The sequence below is a fragment of the Oncorhynchus tshawytscha genome, linkage group LG01, assembly GCF_018296145.1.
Source record: "Oncorhynchus tshawytscha isolate Ot180627B linkage group LG01, Otsh_v2.0, whole genome shotgun sequence".
In the NCBI taxonomy this organism is placed as follows: Eukaryota; Metazoa; Chordata; class Actinopteri; order Salmoniformes; family Salmonidae; genus Oncorhynchus; species Oncorhynchus tshawytscha.
Window position 1 is genome coordinate 14,554,786 of NC_056429.1, and position 18,501 is coordinate 14,573,286.

An 18,501-nucleotide genomic window follows, 5' to 3' on the forward strand; every position below is an offset into this window, starting at 1 on the left:
CCTGCTAAATGTCAGTCAGACACGGAATAAAAATTTTTTTTTCGGGATAGCATCAAAAAGAAGAAAGGCTATAGGTTTATAGGCCTAAAATCTATGTTCATAACTTGTAGTCCTTGCGTGCATATTTAACATAAATATAAGTAACGTTTTCTTTTGGAAATGAATTCACGAATACAGATGTACTAATGGAAATGCCATTATAGAATGGAGAGAAAAACATTGTAGACTAGGCATATACTGTCAATGTATTTGTGTGAATTGAAACAGAGGAAACCTTCGTAATCATTTAAAATGGTGTGTTACGGCTAAACAAAATTTGTTTTGTATTAAAGCATGACATGGATTTTTGTGCAAATCTCCATTCGACATCAATGCATGATTTATGCAACAATTAGAGCTGCACGCACGCTAGTAAGTAAAGTATTCCGGCCCTGCGTTGATAGGTTATTTTAAGGGATATTAGGCCTATCTTATACAATAATATGTTAGACATATTATTTTTGTTAGACATATTATTTTATGGCAACAGTTTCTGTCTTGTTTGTGGGTAATTTGTGACCTTATCAAACCAATCAGTTAGGAATAGAATAAGATGTATTTAATATAGGCCATAGCCTATAACCTTCCCATCATAGTTCATGCTTTGAGACGTTAGATGTGATAGGCCTATGACATGGAGTAATAATCGAAATAATTTACATTCGATAATATGCTATTGTGTCCTGTGTTACGTTTAATTTTGTTATTAAATGTATGTGAACATTAAACTAACAACTCTTGTCTATTGATTAATTTAAATCAAAACTAAACATTACCCTATTTACAATAGGCATACTATTATTATATAATATGCTTAATTAATACAGTATAATATGCTACAGTGTTTTTGAATTTTGAATTTCAATATTTTCTACCCATGTTCCTCAGGTTAAACATGCCAGGTATTAACGACACACATTCACAGTTATCTTGGCAAAATAGAATAAATGATGAAACATGGTTTGTATAAATAGTCATAGTAATTTATTTATAATAACATCGAAAGCCTTTCACTCATTTTAAGATGTATAAATATAAAGTTAAACATTTCTCACAACAAACAAACCAAGCGCCTCAGCCTACATTAAATACATAAAACACTTTTTTTTGTTTATTTTTTAAAAAACAAATCACCTCTTATTTACACATATACAAAAATGGTCCTCTATTGTCATAAACAATAAAAATGGCAAGGAAATAACAAAAGATGACGATGACACACACACACACACACACACACACACACACAAGTCTAAGAAAGTGGTCAAATATTTCATTTACGATTACACTTAGGCCTACATAAATAAGTCGGAAATGATATCTCATAAAACGTGACCAATGGGAAGCCAATGATTGATCTTCAATGAATTTAAACCTTTCTATTAGAAGGAATGACAGCTTTGCCATCATATTATTCTACCACAGCAACATTCTGCAACTCTGTCCGTTTGTTGTTTTCTACAATTTACAGGAATCGATTCGTTTTCATGAATGTAGCAATACTATCACTGTGTTCATAGCACTTGGTAGATGGGGTCATGGGACGGCTGTGGGCAGTTGGTCGGTGACGGCACGGGTGCCCCCGTTTCGCTCAGGATAGATCCCTCTTGTGGAGAACAGGGGCTACCCTCGGAACCCTCCTGGCCTGATAACACAGTGCACGCTGACGTGTCTGTAGAGATTCTCTCCACGATGTTGGAAAGACAATCCAGGCTGGAGATGACTACTGCGTTCTTGTTGCTTCTGGAATCAGCTGTAACAGAGGTGAAGGAAACATCAGTCAGAGACAAGTAACGTTATCTACATGTGTCAAAAAATGTCTGCCTTGGGTCTTGTGCATTAGGCTGCTGAAAAAAACGTATTTTAAAAACCGTATAATAAAGGTCTAGGCCTAACAAGTCACAATAATATAACACTTTAAAATAATAACTTACCATTTGGAGTCTCGGCGAAATAAGAGCTGTCATAGTTGCTTCGTCTTGCGGACGTGCACGTTGGGGCATTATAGTCCATCTGGATAAAACATTAACAAATGCAATCTAAGAATTCGATCAATTAAATAACACTGTGTGTTCTGACAGCTTTTGGAGTGATATTGAATGACATGAATATTTCAAACTATATACCTATATCCCACCTTTTTTGTACTTAGCATGTACATTTTTGTTGTTGTTGATGTACTATTTACCCATTTTTCTCCACAATTTCGTGATATCCAATTGGTAGTTCCAAAATAATATAAGAAAATCAAATCGAATAGGCCTACTAAATGTATTTATATAGACCTGCAAATAGGTTTTATTGAATGAAAACTACCGAATTCCAGTGGGGTCATGCATGCACATACACTGATGTCAAGATGCACCAACTCACCATTCCATCAGAGCAGTTGGACTGTGGACTGGATGCATCAGAGTCCCCGCTATAGTGTTCCAACACCGGGTAGTAGTTCTCGCCGTCCTGGCCCCTGAGCAGAGATTGCAGAGACTCGATGTAGCTGATTGCATTTCTCAAGATCTCCACCTTGGGAAGCCTCTGATTGGGGTTGTTCGACGTGCATCTCTTCAGGTTCTCGAAGGCGTCGTTGACCTTTCCCAGCCTCCTCCTCTCCCGCATAGTAGCAGCCTTCCTTCGGTCAGAGTTTGTGGTTTTCCTCTTGCAAGCTTTACATGCCCAGAGGAGGCACCTCCCGGCTTGGTGGTGCCCGCTCGGTGCCCTGATGTGCTCGTCTTCGTTGTAATGGTGGTCGTCTGGCTTGAGGAGTCCCACGTGGACCAACCGGGGATCCAGGTCCTCGAAGAAATGCATGTCGCTGGTGTTGAAGCACGGGTCGTCATAAAAGTCATCAGCAGAGGTGACAGGGAACGAAATATCCGACAACTCCATCTCACTGTCAAATTCCAAGACCAGCCTTGTAACGATTGTAATCCTGGCTCTGTATTTGTCACAAACGTTAGAGGTTACCGGAAACTTTGGGCAAAAAGTTGAACTGTAAAGGTATCCTTAGAGCAACCAAAAAACGTACAATTAGTATTAGTTTTTAGTGTAGGAATTTGGTTGTCTTTCCCAACCTGTATCCTAGTGCACCCCTTGGGTACCTGTTGCTGATGCTGTGGCTCAAACAAGCTTTTATCCCTGGTGAGTTAGGGGCGTGCTCTGCATTTCTGACAGCTCCCTGGATTGGCCAATGGTCGCGCGGAGTGTGTGCACAGGGAGGGGTTTACAACTTCATGCTAATTAGTGTACAATTTCTCGTAACTGTCTCTATAATGACATGCAATAGGATTACTTTATTTTTCCAGAAGGAACTTTAGTAAAAGCATAATATTCTAGTAATAGGACTACATAGAAGTATAATAATAATACAGCTATGCACCAACATATTACAATTGAATCTGTATATTACATTTATGAAAGTGATTTGATTGTAATTCATTGTTCATTAATATGAGCTTCTTAAAATATCAGTATGACTGTATTCAAAGGAATAATAAGTCTCGAACGCTCTTTTAAATTCAAATAGCTCATAACCTGTCTTAATCTTTAATTATGTTATTCACACGTTTATCTAGTGTCCCTATACAATTGGTTTCGAAGATGGAAGTTGGCCTAATGATATCGCTAATTGTCGTCTTGCACAACCTATTATTATAATTTATAGCCCTCGAATATATATTCATTATCCAATGTGCAGGCTGCTTTATAATTAATCAGGCAGACCTGTTTGTTTGAAATAAATATACTTTTCTAAATACGAAATGCTCTCATGGCTGTTATGATTTGAAGGGATTTTTATTTATTTTTTATAGACAGGCCTACTGGAGAAAAATACCCCACGATAAGCCTGCTACTTGAAAACCTCAATGTATTGTTATTGGTATTTATTGGGATCCCCATCAGCATCTGCAAAAGCCTCATCTACTCTTCCTGGGTTCCACATGAAACATGACATCATACATAGTACATAACATGATCAGTCAAGGAGTGAAATACATACATTTAAAACGTCACACAGTCGACAGTACATATCAGTACATACACACAATATCTAGGTCTGGGTTAGGATCGCTAGATGGCGATAGTGAGTTGATTAAACCAGTGATGACATCCCATGCAAAACTCCTGCAACAATCAAGAATCCTTTGACAGTCAGGAAATTGAAGTCACTACGAACACTTATATTACATTAAACACTATATGAGCCATATAGAACAAAGAGAGCTTAGAGGGTTTTTTTCAAGACTTTATTTCAAAAGGAAGACATTGTTGTAACTTTGTACTGTATGTGATGAAGAGGGATAATGAATATTTCAACAGTATATTTAAAGGCAATATATTTTGTGGACACAAAGTGTATGGATGAGACAATTCCCAAACAATATCTCTTAATCATCAACCCAGAATTTCTAACGAATCAGTGATCTCTTTGTAACATAGTAAATACAAAAATACTTCACATTATAAGCCACTTAACATAGTATACCGTGAGGATTGTCAAATACCAGATATTACAGTATCAACTTTGATTGTCGCATTGTTACCTCTCAATGCATCCAACAGCATCCTTTAAGACATCAAGGCTCAACTTTGCTTACGGAATACATACATGATACACTGAGGCTGTGCCCTTTTAAATGCCCAGATCAAGTACATAATACATGTATTCTTCATTTTTGTTAGTTTCTAGAACTTAAAATACTGGATTCAAGACCTTCCACCCTCTCTAACATAACCCAACACCCCCATCAATATGTTGAACCAAACATTTACAAAACAGGGCAGATATTCAAGCTTAGGAATTTGGAAGAAGTGCTATAGCTTGGTTCAGTTTACATTCTAGAATGAAGCTAGTTGTAAATAAGCCATCCCCCATTGTTTGTTCAGTTCAGAAATCATTTCCATAGAGGACTTTGGAGTGTCTTCTACAATACATTGGTCTTACTGACTAGCAATAACACAATATAGGTGCCCAGACAAAAAAAACACAGACATGACAGGAAAGGCTTGTTTTGTGAGTCTAACTCACCAAGTAGGCTTCTTTAATGGAAACACACGCTAGTGAGTGAGTGATTCATCCACTGGTGACATTGGTCAACTCCTCCTGCAGCTGGTTGATTAGGTACTCCCCAAAGCCCCCCGAGCGGTCAATGGTGCAGCCCACTCTATGGGCGTTGGTCAGGAGGTCTCCCAGCAGTTTGACACGGGGCACCAGTGGCCCCAGGAAGCGGCTCTTGACCACGCTGGCGGAGTGCGGGTCGCTGTGCTCCTTGGACAGCTGGCTGAGCTCCACCATCACAGCCATCTCCTCCTTCCAATGGCCCAGCATCAGCTCGAGGGCTGGGATCACTGCACACACCTCCTCACAGCCTGGCCTCTGGGGGACAATGACAGCACACACACACAGAGACGGCCATTAGAATGCACTGACTGTAAGTCGCTCTGCTAAATCAGGGATTCCCATAGTCGGTCCTGGGGCCCCACCGGGTGCACATTGTGTTTTTTTGCCCAAGCATTACACAGCCGATTCAAACAATTAAAGCTTGACGATGAGTTGGTTATTTGAATCAGCTGTGTAGTGCTAGGGCAAAAACCAAAACGTGCACCCAGGGGGGGCCCCAGGACCGACTATGGGAAACCTTGTTCTAATAATCAAAATGTAGATGTTAGAACAGAACAGCTCGCTTAATTGTCCCCCTTACTGAAGGATAACTATATATTTTTTACTTTAATTCATTAATATACTACTGTAGTTTCTTAAAATCTGAAAACACTTGAATATATCTCTCCTACTTTAACTATGATCTTTATGAAAATGAATCCATCCAAACTGATTTATAAACAAAACAACGAAAAGCCTTTCAGACAACTTCTTTCCAAACTTCAAACAAAGTTGAAGAATTGGTTGCAGAATTTAATACAAATCGTAACAATATCAAAACTGATGAATAGACTTATTCAGGACACATCATTTGCCCTCACAGATCAATGGATAACAAGGTGTCCCAAATTGCTGATGATGGACCCCTTAGCAGTCCCACTTGGGATCGATTTGACATGACTCGTAAAACTGGAGGAGGCAGAAAGAGGACACGGCACTAAAGTGTCAACGCCACCCCGTACATCTGGAAACACAATTAATGCCTCGTCCTTCCGCCTGCACATTAATCTCCCCAATTTTCCGGAACTCAGGGGAAATGTACACCCTGACAGGCAATAGGCCTGAGCCCCAGGAAAAGCTCCAGGGTTAGGGTTTAACCCCCCACCCCCCTTGGCCTCAGACGTTCCTATTCTGTCCACTCACAACCCCTTATCCCCAGCACCAAGCATAGACAGTAACCAGATTTCCACACAACCATTTAATGCAAAATAATTACCTGACGCATAAGAAAAAGTCACGACAGGGCTTATGGAAACAGCAAATGTTGGTACAATTTCATGTGTCTGTAAAATTAATTATGCGAGACATGACGTTGGAAATGCCTTTATGTGCAAATATCGATAAAATAAAGTAAACTTGGAGTCACACGATATGGGCCTACCACCACGATGTGGAAAAGCATGAGACGTTTATAGGCAGATTAAAAACATTATGATGAACTTCACATGGTGGGTAAATGCACTGTGATCATGCACATTTCCAATAGTCCAAATATTGAGGGTAAGCTATTATTTGAATGCTGGTGACCGGTGCTTGGCTGCCAATGATCAAATAAAATGATCTTGCCCTTAACCAGATTGTGCAAGTTTGCTATTAATCACAACAGTTTGTTGTGAAAACCATTGGTAAAGTTGAAATTGAGATGACCATCGAACTTATGTTTTTTATTCCGTACATGGGAACTTAACCGCAAAAGTAATTTATGTGCACTACTTCATCACGCACAGCCTTTTATCTGCCACAAGTCAGTTTGATGGAAACTCACATCTGGTGGGAAAATGCGCTTATTGTTTTTATGCAGATTTTAGGATATCCGCATGAAAATCTGTGGCCAATTGAATGGAAACCAAGCTAGTGTGCCAATTTATTTAGCCAGAAGGAAAAAGGCATGCATGCATGACCCATGCCCTACTGCACTGCCTAAAGTTAGGAGGAACCCATCCCCTCTCCCCCAGCAGTGGGCACGCAGAATTAGAATGAGTAGAACAGGCATCCCCATTCAGGTCAACTATGCCATAAAGGGTGGTGGTTCATTATATTTCTATAAGCGGGCAGCTCTACACTGTAAAACTTTTCACTGTAAATTGACAGCATTATACTAGCACCACAGTTGCCAGTTTAATACTGTAATTTTGCTTTACAGCAGTGATGCTGTAATATCGTTTACAGTACAATTTTCCTTACTGTAAAAATTATTACAGTATTCTTGCTTTAAATTTACAGCAAGGATGCTGTAATACAGTATGTTACATATTACAGCATCCATGCGGTACATTTACAGCAGGGATGCTGTAATATGTTTTACAGTAAGGAAATTCATACTGTAAACTATATTACAGCATCACTACTGTAAAGCAAAATTACAGTATTAAACTGGAAACTGTGGTGCCAGTATAATGCTGTAAATTTACAGGGAAATACCTACAGTAATATACAATTATTTTACAGTACTAAGCAGCATTGCAGGCTGTCTTTAGAAGGACAGCTCCCTGAAACATAATATTTTAAGAAAAACAATGTGTACAAATATATATATTTATTCAAATTTAAAACATGAATTACACATGAATTGCACTTCAACCACAAAGAACAACATTTGAAAAGAGCAACATTACAACTCCAGATAGTAGGGGAGAGAAAGAGAGAGAGAGACAGAGAGAGATACAGTGATAAGAACATTGACAAATACTGGCCAATAATGTACTTCACCATACACAAACCAAGATATCAGAATAGGTCATTCTTAAAAATACAGGATTATGTAAGAAAAAAATTAACTCTAAATTTAAAAAAATGAAAAAAGAAGAAAAGTTTAACAGGGAGATATTTTTACAAAAAACTATAACAAGAACTGCTTGCCTGCCTGTCTTTGAGAGAGAAATGAGAGAGAGAGAGATCGAGAGAGAAAGGGGCTGAGAGAGAAGGACGATAGAGAGGAGTGAGCAGGGCTAGATTGGAGCCAGAGAAGCGCGCAACCGCAAGCCAACACAGGCTCCGGGATGGAGCAAGCAGATCATTTACTGACCCAACCCGCATGGCAGGATTTCTGAGAGAATTGAGAGATGCAAACAAGTCTCAAATAAATCTCGGTGACATGCAGATTATCACCCCAATCTTTGAAACTCTGATCCTCCTTAGCTAAGATATGTCAACTAGGACAAACATGGAAATAGAAAGAATAGAAAGAGAGAGATTGCTATTACTATCACTATTACTATCACTACTACAATTATCACTACTACTACTATCACTATTACTATCACTACTACTATTATCACTACTACTACTATAACTATCACCATCACTACTACTATAACCACTACTACTAATGCTACTATAACTATCACCACTATTACTACTACTATCACCACTACTACTACTACTACTACTACTACTATCACCACTACTACTACTACTACTACTACTATCACCACTATAACATTCACCACTACTACTATCACCACTACTACTATTACTATCACTACTGCTACTATTACAACTACTACTACTACTATCACCACTACTACTATCACCACGACTACTATCACCACTACTACTATTACTATCACTACTGCTACTATTACAACTACTACTACTACTACTATCACCACTACTACTATCACCACTACTACTATTACTATCACTACTGCTACTATTACAACTACTACTACTACTATCACCACTACTACTACTATTACTATCACTACTGCTACTATTACAACTACTACTACTACTATCACCACAACTACGACTGCTACTATCACCACCACTACTACTACATTACTATCACCACTACTACTACTACTATTACTACTACCACTACTACTACTATAACTATCACCACTACAACTATCACCACTACTACAACTACTATTACTATCACTACTACTACTATTACAACTACTATCACCACTACTATCACTACAGCTATCACCACTACTACTACTATAATAACTATAACTACTATCTTCAATCAATCCCTATACCAGTCTGCTGTTCCCACATGCTTCAAGAGGGCCACCATTGTTCCTGTTCCCAAGAAAGCTAAGGTAACTGAGCTAAACGACTACCGCCCGTAGCACTCACATCCGTCATCATGAAGTGCTTTGAGAGACTAGTCAAGGACCATATCACCTCCACCCTACCTGACACCCTAGACCCACTCCAATTTGCTTACCGCCCAAATAGGTCCACAGACGATGCAATCTCAACCACACTGCACACTGCCCTAACCCATCTGGACAAGAGGAATACCTATGTGAGAATGCTGTTCATCGACTACAGCTCGGCATTCAACACCATAGTACCCTCCAAGCTCGTCATCAAGCTCGAGACCCTGGGTCTCGACCCCGCCCTGTGCAACTGGGTACTGGACTTCCTGACGGGCCGCCCCAGGTGGTGAGGGTAGGCAACAACATCTCCTCCCCGCTGATCCTCAACACTGGGGCCCCACAAGGGTGCGTTCTGAGCCCTCTCCTGTACTCCCTGTTCACCCACGACTGCGTGGCCATGCACGCCTCCAACTCAATCATCAAGTTTGCGGACGACACAACAGTGGTAGGCTTGATTACCAACAACGACGAGACGGCCTACAGGGAGGAGGTGAGGGCCCTCGGAGTGTGGTGTCAGGAAAATAACCTCACACTCACCGTCAACAAAACTAAGGAGATGATTGTGGACTTCAGGAAACAGCAGAGGGAACACCCCCATCCACATCGATGGAACAGTAGTGGAGAGGGTAGCAAGTTTTAAGTTCCTCGGCATACACATCACAGACAAACTGAATTGGTCCACTCACACAGACAGCATCGTGAGGAAGGCGCAGCAGCGCCTCTTCAACCTCAGGAGGCTGAAGAAATACCAAAAGCACTCACAAACTTCTACAGATGCACAATCGAGAGCATCCTGGCGGGCTGTATCACCGCCTGGTATGGCAACTGCACCGCCCTCAACCGTAAGGCTCTCCAGAGGGTAGTGAGGTCTGCACAACGCATCACCGGGGCAAACTACCTGCCCTCCAGGACACCTACACCACCCGATGCTACAGGAAGGCCATAAAGATCATCAAGGACACCAACCACCCGAGCCACTGCCTGTTCACCCCGCTGCCATCCAGAAGGCGAGGTCAGTACAGGTGCATCAAAGCTGGGACCGAGAGACTGAAAAACAGCTTCTATCTCAAGGCCATCAGACTGTTAAACAGCCACCACTAACATTGAGTGGCTACTGCCAACACACTGTCAATGACACTGACTCTACTCCAGCCACTTTAATCATGGGAATTGATGGGAAATGATGTAAATATATCACTAGCCACTTTAAACAATGCTACCTTATATAATGTTACTTACCCTACATTGTTCATCTCATATGCATACGTTGATACTGTACTCTATATCATCGACTGCATCCTTATGTAATACATGTATCACTAGCCACTTTAACTATGCCACTTGGTTTACATACTTATCTCATATGTATATACTGTACTCGATATCATCTACTGTATCTTGCCTATGCTGCTCTGTACCATCACTCATTCATATATCCTTATGTACATATTCTTTATCCCCTTACACTGTGTATGACAGTAGTTTTTTTTGGAATTGTTATTTAGATTACTTGCTCGTTATTACTGCATTGTCGGAACTAGAAGCACAAGCATTTCGCTACACTCGCATTAACATCTGCTAACCACGTGTATGTGACAAATAAAATTTGATTTGATTTGAAATCAAATTTGATTTGATTTATAATTATCACCATCACTACTACTATTACTATCACTACTACTACTATCACCACTACTACTACTATTACTATCACTACTATTACTATCACTACTATAACTTTCACCACTACAACTATCACCACTACATCTATCACCACTACAACTATCACCACCACTATCACCACTACTACTACTATCACCACTACTACTACTACTACTATTATCACTATCAACACTACTACTACTACTACTATCACTACTACTATTACTATCACTACTACTATCACTACTACTATCACTACTACTATTACTATCACTACTACTATTACTATCGCTACTACTATTACTATCGCTACTAATATTACTATCACTACTGCTATCACTACTATTACTATCACTACTACTACTATCACCACTACTACTATTACTATCACTACTGCTACTATTACAACTACTACTACTACTATCACCACTACTGCTATTACTATCACTACTGCTACTATTACAACTACTACTACTACTATCACCACTACTAATATTACTATCACTACTGCTACTATTACAACTACTACTACTACTATCACCACTACTACTACTATTACTATCACTACTACTACTACTATCACTACTACTTTTACTATCACCACTAATATTACTATCACTACTACAACTACTACTACTACTATCACTACTACTATCACCACTTCTATTACTATCACTACTACTACTATCATTACTACTACTACTATCACTACTATTACTATCACTACTACTATTACTACTACTACTATCACCACTATAACATTCAGCACTACTACTATCACCACTACTACTATTACTATCACTACTGCTACTATTACAACTACTACTACTACTACTATCACAACTACTACTATCACCACTACTGCTATTACTATCACTACTGCTACTATTACAACTACTACTACTACTATCACCACTACTACTATCACCACTACTACTATCACCACTACTACTATTACTATCACTACTGCTACTATTACAACTACTACTACTACTACTATCACCACTACTACTATCACCACTACTGCTATTACTATCACTACTGCTACTATTACAACTACTACTACTACTATCACCACTACTACTAACACCACTACTACTATTACTATCACTACTGCTACTATTACAACTACTACTACTACTATCACCACTACTACTATCACCACTACTACTATTACTATCACTACTGCTACTATTACAACTACTACTACTACTATCACCACTACTACTATCACCACAACTACAACTGCTACTATCACCACTACTACTACTACTACTACTACTACTACTACTACTACTACATTACTATCACCACTACTACTACTACTATTACTACTACCACTACTACTACTATAACTATCACCACTACAACTATCACCACTACTACAACTACTATTACTATCACTACTACTACTATCACCACTACTACTACTATCACTACAGCTATCACCACCACTATCACCACTACTACTACTATCACCACTACTACTACTACTACTACTATCACTATCAACACTACTACTACTACTATCACTACTACTATCACTACTACTATTACTATCACTACTACTATTACTATCACTACTACTATTACTATCACTACTAATATTACTATCACTACTGCTATCACTACTATTACTATCACTACTACTACTACTATCACCACTATTATTACTATCACCACTCGTATTACTATCACTACTACTACTACTACTACTACTACTACTATCACTACTACTATCACCACTGCTATTACTATCACTACTACTACTATCATTACTACTACTACTATCACTACTATTACTATCACTACTACTATTACTATCACCACTACTATTATTATCACTGCTATTACTACTATTACTATCACCACTACTACTGTGATGCACAAAGTAGAAAGTACCTAAACGACTTTGCAAAACTATAGTTTGTTAACAAGAAATTTGTGGAGTGGTTGAAAAAACAGTTTTAATGACTCCAACCTAAGTTTATGTAAACTTCCGACTTCGACTGTAATTAATCAGAGAATCTGGTATAAAATTAACCCTGAGCTCAACCAGTGACACAGACTGATACCACCCAACAATTAAATGCACCTGTGATTCTGTGACCAGAATCAGTGAGATCTTTCCTAATGTGTATCCGTCATCATTTTCTCCCATTACAACACGGCCTTTAGTGTATGTTTTTGCTTTGTATACAATTTTAAACACCTCTGCAGTGCTTTGCTTTGTGAACCCTTTTGACTGTCCGGCTCCCTGAATGGTGTTGTTATATAATTGCTCCTCAAATGAATTCATGACACCAACAACTTCAATGCTATGTGGAAACAATTGGCCACTGCATAAGTAATCCTGGAGTGGCTTTCAGACAAGTTTTCAGGCACACTCCTTGAAGTAGGAGTGCTTGCTCTCAAACCTTAGTGTCCTCATTCGTTTGTGTCGCCCAAATTGCAGGATGAGGTCGGGGTAGTGTAACAAGTACTGATGCTTCAGTGCAAGGGCACTCTATCCCACAAGCAAAAACTGTAGTTCACAACATTTCTATGTATTTTTTGCATGAGTAATGAATGCTTTAATATTTAGGAAACAGAAATTGCAGGATTTACACCTGCACATTCCCAATAAAGCTACTTCCAGCTACGAGCCATCCTGCAATATGAAAATTACACTACCCCCAGCCACCAAATGGCATTCACACACCAAGAGCTATCAAGCTATATGTTACTATGCAACTCATGCCAACCACACAATCTAAACAAAATAATTATACACTACAAGGCTAAATAAAATGTCAGTCCGTGGCTGTTGACAAACTAAAGGTGTATTCGACATAGCTAAACTCTCGCTCCCTCCCTAGACGAACTGTATTTTTGTCTGGTGAAGCCTATGACCATTTTGCCACTAATAATACCATAGCGTTAGCACCATGTCATGCACCCACGGGTTAAGTAGCCTATCCAAAGAAACAAACATATGGATTTCTGCACGTTGTTAATACTAAAATGATTTGCTCTATAGCTACAATATCACAAATTATTTTACCAGCAAGAAAGATCAACGCAACAGACCGACATGTCAACTTGGATATACTGTTAGCTAACACAATCCAAACAAGCTAACGTTAGCGAGATAGTTAGTAGCGTAGTTAATTAAGAAAACCTGCAGGTATATAGAAGTATATAGTACAGTCTTGGCCAAAAGTTTTGAGAATGACAGAAATATTAATTTCCACAAAGTTTGCTGCCTCAGTGTCTTTAGATATTTTTGTCAGATGTTACTATGGAATAGTGAAATATAAGTACACACATTTCATAAGTGTCAAAGGCTTTTATTGACAATTACATGAAGTTGATGCAAAGAGTCAATATTTGCAGTGTTGACCCTTCTTTTTCAAGACTTCTGCAATCCGCCCTGGCATGCTGTCAATTAACTTCTGGGCTACATTCTGACTGATGGCAGCCCATTCTTGCATAATCAATGCTTGGAGTTTGTCAGAATTTGTGGGGTTTTGTTTGTCCACCCGCCTCTTGAGGATTGACCACAAGTTCTCAATGGGATTAAGGTCTGGGGAGTTTCCTGGCCATGGACCCAAAATATTGACGTTTTGTTCCCCGAGCCACTTAGTTATCACTTTTGCCTTATGGCAAGGTGCTCCATCATGCTGGAAAAGGCATTGTTCGTCACCAAACTGTTCCTGGATGGTTGGGAGAAGTTGCTCTTGGAGGATGTGTTGGTACCATCCTTTATTCATGGCTGTGTTCTTAGGCAAAATTGTGAGTGAGCCCATTCCCTTGGCGGAGAAGCAACCCTACACATGAATGGTCTCAGGATGCTTTACTGTTGGCATGACACAGGACTGATGGTAGTGCTCACCTTGTCTTCTCCGGACAAGCTTTTTTCCGGATGCCCCAAACAATCGGAAAGGGGATTCATCAGAGAAAATGACTTTACCCCAGTCCTCAACAGTCCAATCCCTGTACCTTTGCAGAATATCAGTCTGTCCCTGATGTTTTTCCTGGTGAGAAGTGGCTTCTTTGCTGCCTATCTTGACACCAGGCCATCCTCCAAAAGTCTTTGCCTCACTGTGCGTGCAGATGCACTCACACCTACCTGAGCAAGCTCTGTACTGGTGGTGTCCCGATCCCGCAGCTGAATCAACTTTAGGAGACGGTCCTGGAGCTTGCTGGACTTTCTTGGGCGCCCTGAAGCCTTCTTCAAAACAATTGAACCGCTCTCCTTGAAGTTCTTGATGATCCGATAAATGGTTGATTTAGGTGCAATCTTACTGGCAGCAATATCCTTGCCTGTGAAGCCCTTTTGTGCAAAGCAATGATGACGGCACGTGTTTCCTTGCAGTTAACAATGGTTGACAGAGGACGAACAATGATTCCAAGCACCACCCTCCTTTTGAAGCTTCCAGTCTGTTATTCAAACTCAATCAGCATGACAGAGTGATCTCCAGCCTTGTCCTCGTCAACACTCACACCTGTGTTAACGAGAGAATCACTGACATGATGTCAGCTGGTCCTGTCGTGGCAGGGCTGAAATGCAGTGGAAATGTTTTTTGGGATTCAGTTCATTTGCATGGCAAAGAGTGACTTTGTAATCAATTGCAATTCATCTGATCACTCTTCATAACATTCTGGAGTATATGGAAATTGCCATCATACAAACTGAGGCAGCAGACTTTGTGAAAATTAATATTTGTGTCATTCTCAAAGCTTTTGGCCACAACTGTATATGGAATTAGTACATACCTAGCAGCTGCTCAAAAATATTTAGGCTGCTTTTCCACGAAAATACAAAATAGCTTGAGTAGAACAGAAAGATCATTTTCTCATGAGTCTTCCCTTACAGACCCTTTGGCGCAGAGCATCGCATTATTGGAAATCAAGTCTGTTCTCAGGGCAGGCCTGGTTGTAGATAGGTTCGAGTCGGGACATTGTTAGCATTTTAGCTTTCCTAACCTTCACCTAATTATCATAACATGCTGCGTTAATTCACGTAACCTGCTAAGAAAAGTAACTGCTAAAAGTAACTGCTAAGAAAAGTAAAACCGGTAGACCTGCCCTGAGAACAGTCTTGATTTCAAATATGAGATACAGCTCTCTTTCACACACCACAGAGAGTTTGGCACCTTCAACTACAGCAGTGTTCAGGGACTACTGTAAAGAAATACAGTAAGTTAGAGTAATTTCTACAGCAGGCTTACAATTACAGTTAATAACAGTATTTTTCAGCATTTGATCCATAATGTAGTACAATCTACAGCATTAATGCTGTAAAACACATTTAAGGTATTTTACTGTGCATTCTATAGTGTTTTACTGTTGAAATGACATTAAAGTCTTACAGTGTACCTGTATGTCTTTATTACAGTACTGTCCCCCTCTGTCTGACAGGTAGTCCAGCATGGCCTCAGCCTGCGCCTGTTCCTGCGCAGAGTGCTCATGGAAGAACGCTGCCACCCTTGGCAAGGCAATATCATCCTGCTCAAATATATTGGCCTGGAAGAGTGAATCATATAGAGTAACTCCAGTGAGAATGATCCATTTACAAGTGGGTTATTGACATATATTGCTGTATTGGATGGCATACAGCTTAATTCATATTGTGACTAACTTTAAGCAACTTGGTACATTTCATCAACTCATCAAAGACCTGTGCAAATATGACTAAGTATGGAAATGGAAATAAACGATAAGATGAAGACTTGCAAGATTCATTGCTTGTACACATTAGTTATGCAATGTTGTGGAATGACAGTCACGATGAGCTCTCAATTAAGCAAAAAGGCACGCATTCAGGGCTCGAACCACTTAGCTTATAATTAAGCAATAAGGCTCGATGAGATGTGGTATATGGCCAATATACCACGGTTAAGGGCTGTTCTCAGGCACGACGCAAAGCTAAGTGGTAGTTTTTACGCACGACGCGACACGAAGTGGTATATTGGCCATATATCATATATATTACTGCTATTACCCACGTAATTAGAGCAGTAAAAATACATGTTTTGTCATTCCCGTGGTATGCTGTCAGACAATCAGCATTCAGGGCTCGAACCACCTAACATAGTTCATAATGTAGACCCACCTCCTCGTGCCTTATTGCTTAAATACATGACAGAGGGTTGAAAACCTTTCAGTGATTCAGGCCATAAATTATTTTTATTTTTAAAAATCCATGCAATTTCAAATAGCTTTTATTTATAAACATCCAATTTTCCCATAGAACATTTTGTAAACAAGTAACTTGCACTTATAGCCTATTGCTGGATGGTTAGGTCGCCCTTACCAGTGCATCAAGTCTGTAAGCAATCTCCATAAGCATTGTAGATACTCCGCACAAACTCTCCTCAACGACCGCAGGGAGGTTCTGTTTCACCCTGCTCCCGACAAATGGTCTGTGAATTTTACAGATAGGCAGGCTGGTCTTTAATCTTTTGACACTTATTTCAGCCATGTTTAAAAATTCCCGACGGTGATTAGATTGTAACAACAACCGTTATTGCACAACTGATGAAGTCGAAAGTTGGCTAGCTCACAACTATCTCGATTGAACGACACTATCTCCTTCCCATACCTTCACATAAACGTGTGATAATATTGATCCTTTAATACTACATTAATAGCGTAATATAAACAACTACATACACTATAAGTGTTGTTGCAGTCTTTGGTTGCGAGAGTGAATGATAATTTAGAAATGGAGAAATCGTTTCCAGTTCAGATTCTCAAGTTCATCCGGTGCGTGTGATCGACACTGCCCTAAATGAGAGTGAAGCGCAAGGTCAATTACAAATAGTAAAATTCAACAACGATTAGTGAAAATTGTGTAATTAAAAAGTGGGCATGAACAGTGGCTAATGCATGCGAATTATGCTGGGATAGCATGTTGCGCGTCAGAAAATAAGTTCGGTTTAGTCAAAATAAAATAGAATCACTTTATTTTTGAAAGCGGGGTATTTGCTTGAATAAACACAGTTCTTGTATATTTTAAGTGCTGAATGTAACGTCTGCTTCCAACTCCCACTCTCAAACACATAGATGCCCTGAACGCAGCTCACGCTCCAGATCCTAATCACCTGAATTCTGATCACCTGTTCACAAACCTTTATGTCATTATCACACACTATTTAGTTCAGTTTTTGCACCCCATCATTGTGATGTATTGTTTGTTTTGTGACACACTGCTATCTGGAGCTCTGGGTTTCCCCCTAATTTGCACCCCCCGTTTATGATCGTTTTTGCCTGCCTCACTAACGACGCCTATTCCCTGCCTGTACTTTAGCCTATCGGATTTCCTGTTATCAATTTATTACCTTCTATTTCGGATGACATTACTAGCCTTTTCCCTGCCTGTACTGTTGGCTTTTTGGACCCTCTGTGTATGACCTGCTTGCCCCTGGACCCAGCTACCTGCCTCCTCCTGTGGCCCAATACAATAAAGACCTGCTGCGCCCTGTGCTTGAAACCAGCTCTCTGTCTCCCATCGTGTTCATTACACTGTATTGTTCCTGGATTTTA

The 18,501-nt window shown here is 39.7% G+C and overlaps 2 protein-coding genes across 3 annotated transcripts; both read right to left on the bottom strand.

The window, feature by feature from the left end:
- Nucleotides 1-1,000: 1,000 nt before the first annotated feature.
- Nucleotides 1,001-3,127, bottom strand: LOC112224075 (myoblast determination protein 1 homolog 2). The gene is made up of 3 exons (XM_024387410.2): nt 2,413-3,127; nt 1,974-2,052; nt 1,001-1,792 (listed from the first exon to the last, which is right to left on the bottom strand). Exons 1-3 carry the CDS (start codon nt 2,923-2,925, stop codon nt 1,554-1,556), a joined length of 831 nt encoding a protein of 276 aa, XP_024243178.1. The 5' UTR covers nt 2,926-3,127; the 3' UTR covers nt 1,001-1,553.
- Nucleotides 3,128-4,251: 1,124 nt separating this feature from the next.
- On the bottom strand, nt 4,252-17,724 carry LOC112224143 (ferritin, heavy subunit). Of its 2 annotated transcripts, XM_024387612.2 has the most exons (4): nt 17,629-17,724; nt 17,270-17,378; nt 16,333-16,479; nt 4,252-5,413 (listed from the first exon to the last, which is right to left on the bottom strand). In XM_024387612.2, the coding sequence occupies exons 2-4, from the start codon at nt 17,303-17,305 to the stop codon at nt 5,111-5,113; spliced, it is 486 nt and encodes a 161-aa protein (XP_024243380.1). In that variant the 5' UTR covers nt 17,306-17,378; nt 17,629-17,724; the 3' UTR covers nt 4,252-5,110. The 2 variants fall into 2 exon arrangements, with proteins under 2 accessions (XP_024243380.1, XP_024243297.1); XM_024387529.2 differs by having other exon boundaries at nt 17,270-17,713.
- Nucleotides 17,725-18,501: the final 777 nt, after the last annotated feature.